At 35.4% G+C, this 12,213-nt stretch overlaps 2 protein-coding genes across 4 annotated transcripts; both read right to left on the bottom strand.

Annotated features, from left to right (window-relative positions):
* Positions 1-1,596: 1,596 nt before the first annotated feature.
* LOC114880147 (apolipoprotein D-like) lies at positions 1,597-8,635 on the bottom strand. Of its 2 annotated transcripts, none has more exons than XM_029195816.2 (5): positions 8,445-8,635; positions 2,903-3,022; positions 2,694-2,820; positions 2,402-2,497; positions 1,597-2,325 (listed from the first exon to the last, which is right to left on the bottom strand). In XM_029195816.2, exons 2-5 carry the CDS (start codon positions 3,020-3,022, stop codon positions 1,856-1,858), a joined length of 813 nt encoding a protein of 270 aa, XP_029051649.1. In that variant the 5' UTR covers positions 8,445-8,635; the 3' UTR covers positions 1,597-1,855. The 2 variants fall into 2 exon arrangements, with proteins under 2 accessions (XP_029051649.1, XP_029051651.1); XM_029195818.2 differs by lacking the exon at positions 8,445-8,635 and adding an exon at positions 4,698-5,025.
* A 168-nt stretch (positions 8,636-8,803) lies between these two features.
* LOC114880146 (cyclin-dependent kinase 1) lies at positions 8,804-11,629 on the bottom strand. 2 transcript variants are annotated; one of them, XM_029195815.2, is made up of 4 exons: positions 11,389-11,629; positions 10,737-11,032; positions 10,288-10,607; positions 8,804-10,216 (listed from the first exon to the last, which is right to left on the bottom strand). In XM_029195815.2, the coding sequence occupies exons 1-4, from the start codon at positions 11,423-11,425 to the stop codon at positions 9,973-9,975; spliced, it is 897 nt and encodes a 298-aa protein (XP_029051648.1). In that variant the 5' UTR covers positions 11,426-11,629; the 3' UTR covers positions 8,804-9,972. The 2 variants fall into 2 exon arrangements, with proteins under 2 accessions (XP_029051648.1, XP_046142855.1); XM_046286899.1 differs by lacking the exon at positions 11,389-11,629 and adding an exon at positions 11,150-11,373.
* Between the last annotated feature and the right edge of the window lie 584 nt (positions 11,630-12,213).

Genomic DNA, 12,213 nt, shown 5'->3' on the forward strand with positions numbered 1-12,213 from the left:
AAGAAAAGAGCCGAAACGTATCGGTGTGACTAATACTAATTCAATTATAAAACTTTTTTATTTTTGACTGTTTTTTACTGAAACTTTTACTAGCGCATTGGTGATATTTTTCTGATTAAAATGATACCAAACACGATATAGTTTGAATAGGGCGAGGTTTGTTATGGGGCGCTGTGAAAAATCCAGGCGGGCGGCAGTCAAAACTTAGCGAAAAGGTACAATCTCAACATTCAGAATGAGAGAAGGACAGCATGACTGTAGTGCGTCTCACTCAGCGTTCGGGCGATGTTGCCTTTTTCGCTTGCCTTCGCAGCACAGTTCGAGTGACGTAATCAAGCTGACGCTTGATTCTGGCTACGATTCCAGATCGGCAGCCTTTCTACTTAGACGCCACCTTATAACTACTAGCTGAACTAAATTTGTCACGTAACTTGCTCTGTAGTATCCAGATAATGGCGGAACTCGTCTTTGGGAATGCTTTTACGGGAATCGGTTATTCGTCCTTATATGAGAAGATCTTGAGCTGAATAAGGGCTCATTCGAAAGAGGAAGGTTCAATGAAGGGGGCTCAACAAATCGTTTTAGTCACAAAACTGTTATAGTTACTTAAAATGTACTTGGATTCAGCGGGCGTATTTTCTCGATTTTTCCTCTACTTTGGACACTCATATTATGAGATATCAACACAATCTCGTTAAACCATCGGTTGAGCCCCTGCATTGGACCTTCCTCTTTCGAATGAGCCCTCACCCAGCCCTATGTGTTCTCTTATAAGGACAAATAACCGATTCCCGTAAAGCCATTAATAGGCCCATTTTTGCCGGTAATGTCACCTCGCTGCATTACCCGTGTCTACCCCCTTAAGAAACCAGGAGAATCAGTTCGAATCCCGATTTTACGGTTTCAGTTCTGATTATTAATACATTAACGTTTTTTTAATACATAAAAATACATTTTTAATACATTAATACTATGAAATACATTAACTTTGGAAGCAGTTAAAAAAAGGAGTTGAACCTCATCCTTATTGATATTCGTGGAGAGGGTAAAAATTTGTCCTACGTCCCACGATTCTGGCATCACTGCCGCAGACCACTCGTTGCTCCTTCCCTTTCCACGCGGCTCTCGCTCGACGCCCCCCGCTCTTCCAGTCGGTTTCTCGACTTTTCCAATATTTGACGCGTATTCCTAGTCCTAGCTGCTAGTAGAAGCTGCTAGTAGAAACAGAAACTGCTAGAAACCGCTACCCCACTACTAACACTACTGAATGGTGGGGGAAGTCTGAAGCGGTAAGAATGGGAGCAGTGGCTCTTTCGCTTCCTGCAGTTAAACAGTCACGCTGGGCAGAAAGTAAATATATCCGGTGATCATAAACTTGTGAATTATAATTCACTACCTCTGTCCTATAATAATGAGCCGTTCCTGTATTAGTATATTTTGTCCACCGTGTATATGGCGGATGCAATGGGAAGTAAATCATTGGGAACTTTCGGAGCTCAGTCGAGCTACGCGAAATGATACTATTCTCTCGTGAAAAATACTATACTTTTCATAATACACAAATAGAAAGAGCTAAGGGGAAGGATAAAATACATATTCATATGGTTCTTACAACTTTATTTTATTCTAACAATCGTGTCTTACAAAAATTTACTCGTCAGATAGTCTTTCATTCTCTTTCTATCCCGTCAACAATTCTTAATTGTCTGATGTACAGATATCACGGATTTATCTCAAGGGTTTCATTAAACTTAAAAAACAATTTTAAAGGAATATTATCGGTGGTGGAATATCCTCGACAGGACATGGCCCATCGGGAGCATATCAGCTAAAATATACATACTTCTAAATGATCTTAAGGAATCCATTCGACTTCATTCGTCTCGTAATCCTTATTAATATTAGATCTAGTATTATCTGCTGGTTTAGTGGCACTCTTCTCCTCGCTTCCGGCTATCTTATGGTAGACCTTGCTTCCGGTACTGGCGACCCATTGAACACCATCGCCCAATTTTTCTCCAGCCTTACGGACCACGTTACCAAAGTTCTCAGCAGAGAATGTATGTGGGTCAATGTTAATGTCCAAGGTGTTATTGCCTTGTGGGCAACCGGTTTGGGAGATGATGCTTAAATCATAAGGATCTACACCGAAATAGCTCAGTCTTTCGCGTATCTTATCCACGTAGCTCTTGTCCAAAACTCGTCGCCTGGAAAGGATGGTTGCACTCTGACGATGGGCAAATGCCAGCTTCTGACAGGTGAAGATACCTGCATAGTTGTCGTAGTCTGTAGCGAACACTACGTGAGACGCAGTTCCTGCTACGCCTTTGAATAAAGTAGCAATTAATAATTATCCCTATAATTTTCTGTTCAACCAATTGATGCATGTAGCTATACTTACTAAGGGGAAAACGAACTTGCATTCGAGCTTGTGTGCTCGGCTCCGGAACGGTCAATTCTCCGGTATAATGGTACTCATGCTTCAATGGCGTTAGACCTGCGCATAGAGACGTCATTCATTATGGATAATTCATCCCACTTGCCAGACAGTTATCATATTGACATGCTTTTATGAGTCCTGTTGGGATCTTCTTTATTTATTCAAAAACTACTGACAATATACAGAATATCCCAAGAGTTCGTTTGTACTTCTAATATGTTATGTTGGATTAATTTGAAATTTCATATTTTACCCAATACTGGATGATCAGATTCCTGCGTTATAATATATTCACCCGGTTCTTCACCACGGGTGTAATTGTAAATAATGCACTTGCTGGCAGTCGACGTTTTCTGTATCACGTACCATACTCCTAAAAACTATAAATTTTCGTCATAAAATTTCATTAGAATTAATTGAAGTTATTGCCCATAAAGAACAGATAAATTTATTTATATATACGTTGCTCATTTGAAATCCTTGCATTGGTTCTACAACTGGACAGGCGCCCATGTGATAGGTGTGTGCTTTTGCAAAAACAAAACATCCTGCTAGGAACACCAGACAATTTAGTGTCTTCATCTGAAATAAAAATACCAACTTATATTTTAACTGCAGGAAAATATAAAATTTCAAAATTCTTGGCTCATTAATTCTAAATTAATTTATTCTGCTTTTAATCTTCATTGGTATTCTGTTTATAATCTATTTATAATTATTTCGTTACGACGTCGTCGTAAAATATAATGGTAATAATACCAACTTATATTTTAACTGAAGGAAAATATAAAATTTCAAAATTCTTGGCTCATTAATTCTAAATTAATTTATTCTGCTTTTAATCTTCATTGGTATTCTGTTTATAATCTATTTATAATTATTTCGTTACGACGTCGTCGCGTGTGTGTATAGGACGACGGCGTAACGTAAAAAAAAAGAAAGAAAACTCTCTTGTTAGTTATGCGCGGTAAAAAAGGTTTTCGCTGCCACCAGTTTCAAGTAAGTACTACGTACGTCGCGACACGGGTCAAAACGCTTTCGCGCCCCCGTCCTCTTAGAACAAATTTAAAATTGAAACAATAAAAAGAAAAAGATGAATGATTTTATTGCTGGGTTCGGTAGTAGAGATGGCGTGCAAAATCACTAACGGTGATTTATCACAGTGATCGTAGAAACACCCTGTGGCTCGGGGAGAATACGGCCACGGTATCCCCTGCCTGTCGTAAGAGGCGACTAAAAGGGGGATGTAAAGGAACAAGTACAGAAAGAGTGTGAGATTTAAAAGTACGGACAAGTATGAGTGGAATTAAAAGTACAGAAACATATAGCATAAATAATGTAATTGAAAATGGCGCGATAATGCGCGTGGCCGATAACTTAGTCGACTGTGCCACCCTCAATAGAGGGAAACTTATGAAGTGAAGTGAAGTGATCACGATCACGATCGTGATCGTGATTTTCTTATCTTGGATGATTGCTCTTCGTAATTCTTGATCTTGATTCAACTATTTTTTTATAAATTGCTTCAATATAGCTTGTATAGAAATATCTGAGCACAATGCGCAAAGAACGTTCAGTTAGTCATAAGTTTTGGCTAGTCAAAGGTATCCAATTAATTACGGTTTTTACTTTCGACCAATCAGAAGAGAGCATGAAAAATCACGAATCACTGTGAAAAATGATCGTGATTAGGAACGAACATGATCGAATCACTCGTGATTCACAAGTAACAGTTCTAGCCATCACTACATACGGGCCCCTCGTTGAAACTGTGCATACAGAGTTGGTAAGCGTGATTTGTGGAATGTGAAATAGAACTGTGTGTATAATTCAAAAATAATAGAGTTTAACAAGATAAGGTAACTGAATAGACCAATAACAGAATGTAACAAAATAATGTGTAACAAAAGTTAACAGTTAAACAAATGACGATGAGGCGCTTTGGCGAGATCAAAATATAGTATATACATATATTTGTATATAAATTATAAAATGTGAAAACACTATTATTGAAGAATGAAAACCATTCTTCGAGGGAACGGCTTGAATGGGATTCTACCGAAAGCCGAAGACTTTACAATCGAAAATCGAAAATACCTTTAGAGTCGCGGGAACGATCTAAATGGGAAGCTTCCGAAACCAAAGGTTTTATAGATAGCCCGTTTTGCCTTTCCAAATTCAGTTTCGCCGTGTATATTAGAATAAAATAGACAACTTACTGAAGAGATGTAATATAATACAAGATAACAATATTTACTGTGTTCGTTTTCCTGCTGTAGGTTGTCTGTAATCTGGAAACCAAGGAGAGTTGAGTATTACGCCTCACACTCAGTTGTCGCGCACAGGGTTGGCCGTTCTACTATATGTATTAATTAAAACGAAATATCGAAACGATAACGAACTTATCGCGACGCGAGTTAAAAGTATTATATATTATACGCGAATGGAAAACGAATTATTACGCGAAGAAACGATTTAAAATGGAAAGAGTAAAGATAGAAATTTAATAGTATGAAGATTTAACGTGCGCGTCTGAGTCTTTGCCGCGAAACCGGAATGAACACCTTCACAACACTCTGCCTTCGCGATGCAAAGAAGTTGCCAAGCAGCTTCAAACGAATTTCAAACGACAACCCTATCTCTACGACGCACGGGCCTACGTCACGCACCTCGTGATTGATCGACGAAGAGTAACAAATTTCGATTGCGATCGTAGCCTTAAGCCTTAAGGCGGGATTTCCTATGTGCGTCGATCACAATGCGTCTGCGTTCGGCGGACATGCTTGTTCGATTTTTTCTATTCAGTAGAAAAAAATTGAATAAGCACAGCCGCCGAACGCAGACGCTTGCGACCGACGCACATACTATAGAAAATCCCGCTTCGTCGCGCGATCGGTGTCCTACGTGTGGACATCATTAGCGTATTGGGGTGCGAGACGATCAGCATGGCCCACCCTGTGATTGGTCGAAAGTGTGGTGCTAGGCGAATTCCTTACTCTCTGGTTCCTTATTCTTGTTCTCTCTCGTTGGTGTTGTCTATTCTTTCTAACGGTATAACGATATTCTACGCAGTTGAAAATTCTAGAAATATAATACTATGGAATTTTACGTAATTCAAGAAAAATCATAGATACGGACAATCCATGAACGTCACCAGCCAACCCTCCAACAGTTATTCGCTCGATTTTAACGAAAGGGTTGCGTAATTGCAGAAATTCTGAACTTGTGCTATGTTATACCATCGATAGAAACTCGATATCTCTATTCATTTTGTAAATAAAAAATATTGAATTTTTAGGAATACAAAATTTAATATTCGTATAACTTACGAACGGCGACAGATAATCGAATTCTGCAAGTTGTGCTGTTAATAGTTGATATTAGCTTGAGTGTCAATAAAAATTAACAAAAAAGGGTGGGGGTGATTCAAAAATTTGATATTTCCGAATTTTAATTGACTGTGCCAGATTGTGCTATACCAGCACAACAACTTTTTCTAATGACAAAATTTCGTTGCATGCATTTAAAAGCTGGATACATATATGCAAGAGAAATTGGGACCTAAACATTGTACACATATAGGGTGGCCGCCAAGGTATCCGAGATACTTCATATATGAATTCTATGACTGATTTTAAGCAAAAATGATTCTATTCACTTTTCTCGAATTCCTAACGCTTCTTGAAATATCAAGGTTTGAAGTTGCCAGGTCGTATGGGTAGTTGCTAAAAAGCAAATTACGTTGTTGCGACTAGAGGGCTTAGAAAGAAATGTGGTTTATTTTAATAAAAACGTAATGAAAACGTTTGATGAGGTGAAAAACAATATGGAGAACTACAACTGGGAACGAGAGCTTCGACGAAGGATTGAGTTATGCATTGCACAAGGCGGTGGTCACATTGAGCAGCTTTAATAATTACACTGTCATTATGCTTTTATTAAAATAAACCACATTTTATCTAAGCCCTCTAGTCGCAACAATGTAATTTACTCTTTAGCAACTACCCATACGACCTGGCAACTTCAAACCCCGATATTTCAAGAAGCGTTAGGAATTCGAGAAAAGTGAATAGAATCATTTTTGCTTAAAATCAGTCATAGAATTCATATATGAAGTATCTCGGATACCTCGTCGACCACCCTATATGCATACAATGTTTGGATCCCAATTTCTCTTGCATATACGTATCCAGCTTTTAAATACATGCAACGAAATTTTGTCATTAGAAAAAGTTGTTGTGCTAGTATAGCACAATCCGGCACAATCAAAGAAAATTCGGAAATATCAAATTTTTGGATCACTCCCACCCTTTTTTGTTTATTTTTATTTACACTCAAGCTAATATCAACTTTTAACAGCACAACTTGTAAAACTCGATTATCTGTCGCCGTTCGTAAGTTATACGAATATTAAATTTTGTATTACTAAAAATTCTAAACATTTCTAAATTCTTAAACATTTCTATCGACGGCACAATATAGCACAAGTTATCACAAATTATCTAAAAAAAAAAGTTTGTTTCGACAAAAGTGCGGGGCTAGTATTATTTTGTTTTTATTTTTTTTCTTAATTGTTATTGATGTTATCGATCTCTCGTTTGCGACACAATTCAGCACAAACATAGCACAAAAAAGAAAAACTCAAAATTCGAAAAGTGCGGGGCTATCAAAAATTTTCTTTTTTTTTTTTTTTTAATCTTCTTGAGTATGCTTTGACTTACAAAGTTGCGGTTTACGGCACAAACGTAGCACAACGCAGCACAATTTCAAAAAATATAAAATTCGAAAAGTGCGGGGCTAACTTCACACACGTATATCTCTCCCCTGAACGAACTTAAGTTTTGTATCCCATTACTACGCAGTTGAGCGCGGCGAAAGTTTCAAAGAAGGTTACCAATGTTATTTAAAAGAAAGTAAATACAGCCTCCTTTGTGTATCTCGCATGGGAGAGTTTCGAGCCCAAGGGCCTGACGGGATAACACAAAGTCGGTAAATAAATGTTGAAATATTTCAATGAAACGATTTATAAGATGTAATTAAAACAAAGAAATTATGAATTTGTAATGAAAGGTCCCCCTTACGCCCCTCACATGGGAACAGCTCCGCGACCTGAGGTCTGGTAAGGAAACGCAAGGTGGATAATTTTTTGGAAATTTCCGCCAGGACGTGACATAACCTATTGTAATCTCATTGTTTATTAAAATTTATAATCTTCTTGTTTATTGATTCTACAGAAAGATACTAGTTTGCAAAGTTTTTGACTCATCAGTTGTTCCTTGAAAGTAAACAAATTCATAAAATGCTGTTGTGTAAGCAATTTAGTCAATTGTATGAATCATTCTTGTTATACTTTGATACAAAGCATCTTTGTGGTGCATTCAGGTAACGTTTAAATTCGTTGCGGCTCCAGAAAGAAAGGAGACATTTTAATGTAAGATTAAGATCAACCTTGGTGACCTTATTGTAGACAGATTTATCTATAGAAAGACTCGGATTCTCCGTATTTACCATGAATAACGAGAGAACGGTGTACTTTGTGTCTCTGAGCCGCTAATTAACATAGGGAAAGACGGAAGAGCCACTCAAGCTCGAATGTACAAGCAAGTTACATTTATGCAACGAAATAATGAGCCAAGTGCTCGACTTTCTTTAGTGGAAATCTTTTGCATCCAAAACCAAAAAGTTTCTTTCATAAATTACTAAAACAGAATTTTAAAAAAATCTACAAAAAAACTTTCTACAATTATTAATTATTTATTATGTTCTATAGAAATATGAATAATAATATTGACAGGATTTTCTTTGAGAAACTGATGGATGAAAGTGAAATCATTTTGAAGTAACATGGGAACACGTAGTCCAATTAATTCAGGGTCATTTTGACCCAATTATAAAAATAACAATCACCCATCCTCTAAGAATTAAATATGTATTAGCTACTGACCAATGAATTAGTATTTGAAATTTAAATGCAAAAAGTGTAAGATGTCAAACTCATACTCACTGTGAAGTGATGTTGTCAGTCTCTGAGCTGGTACTGTAAACAGTAGATTGAATGGGGAAGAGTTTTATGAGAGATGCCCCCACTCTGGATCCAATTGTAGGTCACAGACGTTTTGATCACCACATAGTAGTGATCAATCATGCTATTTTCAGAGAATTAAAAGAAACAAGTCAATTCCTTTCCATATTTTATGTTAAAATTGCTTTTCTGAATTACATATCGATTAGAATATTGATTTTCTTCTTATAACAGGAGTTGCATTAGTAATAATTAATTTAGAATAGCTTTCTGGTTTTATCCTCCAGCTATAATTGCACTTTGCTTTTGTAGAAAAATAGAAGAATAATAAGCAAACATGATTTTTCATGAATATTGTTTATTAAAATATAAAACGTGTGATATTTTACAATATTAAATTTGTTAATTGTCCTAATAATACCTTGTTATATGATAATACCATGATATATGAAATACATGATGTAATTCTCTAGACTTTGTACAATCTTTTTCTTCTGCAACAACTGATTTATTTATGCTCATTTAAAGAACATTTAAAGATGCGGGTACCACACGATTTCGTTACACCGCTGCTTATGATGAGTCATCTACGTCCATAAGTGAATCAAGTTGACGTTCTGAGAATCGCTACAGTACCACGTACAGTTTTATTCTATATTTTTTGTTCTTCGTAGCGACGTAACTTAATTTATACGTTACAAGATAAAAGATAACGTCATACATACTGCGGAAAAATAACAGTAGAAATATGTAATGTCTAATGTTATTAAATAAATCCTAGTGAAAATATTTTGACGGAGTCGACACCGAGGGATGTTTTCAAATGAAATATCGTCGTTTATTTGATATAATAAAAGTACAAAAGATATATTTTAATAAGCGTGTAAATTGTTCAGTGATATGTACAAATGGCAGTAACGGTATATCCTTAGCTGAATTTATATTAATACCAAATATTCTATCTCTGTTTGAAAAACGCAGCGCTAACGAGATGCTACAAATAATAAAAAAATAATTTTCCTTTTTGATATGTAGTAAGATGTCTAAAGGCACTTATGATCTCACGTTTTGATTTCCATTCATAAATGATAAACTATAAAAAGTAAGTTAAAGTAAAAATCCTAAGGAGTATAGTGTATTGTCATACTGCCTTATTCATAATTTTGCCCTTTTTTTATGTAGCAAATATAAATCACTGAAGTATCCAATTACTACAGTATATTTCTTGCTCAAATATCCTGTGATAATTTATATAACACAGTTCAATGATCAAAATTTATTATATGTACTGTCGAAATATAATATCATTGCAATGTGAAGTGTAACCTCCTATGAATTTCCCATACAAAATGAGCAATGTCATAAAAAAGAAACGTGAATGAGCTCTTACGCATGAATAAATTAGCTTTTTTGATACACCCTGAGACATACTCTCTATATAGTCACACAATTAAAACGTCACAAATTTCTGAGCAACGTACATTTACCGTTTCTCTGAGTTTTTCCCAGGTTATGCCGTTGGCAATTTAGATACATCTAAATCATCAAAATAAGGATGTTTCAAAGCAGCTCGCGCTGATATTCTGTGTACTGGATCATAGATAAGCATTGCTTGCAAAAGATCAAGCCCATCTGTGTCTAACGTTTTAACTTGCGATTCCAAATTGTTTGTTATCCAATTTGGAAACGTGGCCTTGTAATCGGATAATTGTGACACACCAGGCCATATTTCTTCAGTGGGTGTCCTTAGTATCCTACAAAATATACCTATTACTATTTTATATTCCATTAAGTTGCAAGATAATATATTATACGTATTTAATACCGAAATATTCTAAATAATTGATCAATTTCACTATCTCCTTGGAATAACGGTTTCTTTGTTGCCATTTCTGCAAATATACAACCAACGCTCCACATATCAATGGCGCATGAGTATCTACTGGCACCAAGAAGAATTTCTGGAGCTCTATACCATAAAGTGACTACTTCATGTGTATATACCCTGACCGGTATACCAAAGGCTCTCCCAAGACCAAAATCAGCTACTTTAATAACCCCTGATTTATCAATCAATAAATTTTGTGGCTTCAAATCACGATGTAGAATTCTTCGTTTATGGCAAAAAAGGATAGCACTTGTGATCTAAAATAAAATCAAATTTAATTATTGTAGACCTCTGTAACATATATTAACAATGAAATAAAATATTTGTAGACTTTCAATTATATTATATAAAACAAACATTTTATAGTATCATGTATATTTCCAAACCTGATATAGATAAGATTTAACCATATTTGGTTCCATTAATGTTCCATTACCCAAACTATCCATATATTTCTTTAAATCCATAGTAAGATACTCAAAAATAAGATACAATCTAGTTTCTTCCATCAACACATCTATCAGTCTAACAATATTAGGGTGTGGTAGTTCTTTGAGCAATGAAATTTCACGAATTGCTGTTGACGGCATGCCCTCCTCGTCACTTTCTAAACGAATCTTCTTCATAGCTACAATTTCTCCTGTTTTCTTGTGCTTTCCTTTGTAAACCACTCCATAAGTACCTGTGAAAATCTTCAACTATAATACTATTTTCTTATATTTTCAATTACACAAACTAATAACCATCGTAACATCTTGCAATATAAAGATCACTTTCATATATATTTATAGACAATTACTTTGCATCCTGAGCGAAATTATTTAACAACTATGACTTTCAAAATAGTCATCTTTAAATAACCTCCATTGAAAAATACAAATTTAAGTCCCACTATCGATTACTATAAGTCAAGGATCAATCGAACATATTATAACTAAAATTGGATCAAAAGTTTCTACAACTATCGAAGTTTCAGAAATTAGAAGCAAACAGACGTTAATTAGATCTGCAAAGTATTATCCAACAAACATCATTCACCTTCACCGATCTTCTCAATCTTCACGAAATTCTCCATAGTAACTATACGTCACAAAAACCAAGGCTAGTCAATATTCTTTATTAAACGGTAGTGCTTAATTTAGCACTTGAATGATAAGATTTCAGGTACGTTTTCTCAAACTTTTCTAGTGTGCTAACACGTAACGATCAAATTCAAACATAGGTGCGCCATATTGATAAACACGTTTGAAAGTTCAGTGTTCGGATTGCTTCGTAACAAGTCGGCCTTGTTTTGACCAATCCGAATGATCGATACATTCATTGTGTGCCTCCGAAATACAGTGAAAACTCGATAAATGGAACTACTGCCGGTCTGTTCCGCAACAGTTATGGAATAGGAGAATCGTTTTTCGAATTTGATTGTATGTAATTTGTCGACGCCGTCGAACGTAGAAAGAGTCAGTAGCTAAAGTCGAAAGAGGGACTGAAACCGGGATTTATTGCCATAAAAATTTCACTATACCGCGTTTTTTCAGACGTAAAAATCATATTTCTATTGTAGGTAGAAAAAAAGTTATTACAGTTTGAAAATTATTTGGTAAAATTAAATTTTGAACATTTATGAAGGCAACTAACCCTTTTGTTTCCAATATGAGATATAAATGCCCTACCTTTTATTTACTTTTGCAAAATAATATTTTTAAATACTAAAAGTTAAAATGAAAGAGACTACTTAATGTTTAATATCCATTAAAGATGCAATGGCCACAAATTCTTAATAAAAATTAATTCAATCATGAAATAATCAAAAATATTTTAGAAGTGATTTGAGAACATTTATTTAAGAAAAAAGAATATCATTCG

This window comes from Osmia bicornis, chromosome 8 (assembly GCF_907164935.1).
Source record: "Osmia bicornis bicornis chromosome 8, iOsmBic2.1, whole genome shotgun sequence".
NCBI lineage: Eukaryota > Metazoa > Arthropoda > Insecta > Hymenoptera > Megachilidae > Osmia > Osmia bicornis.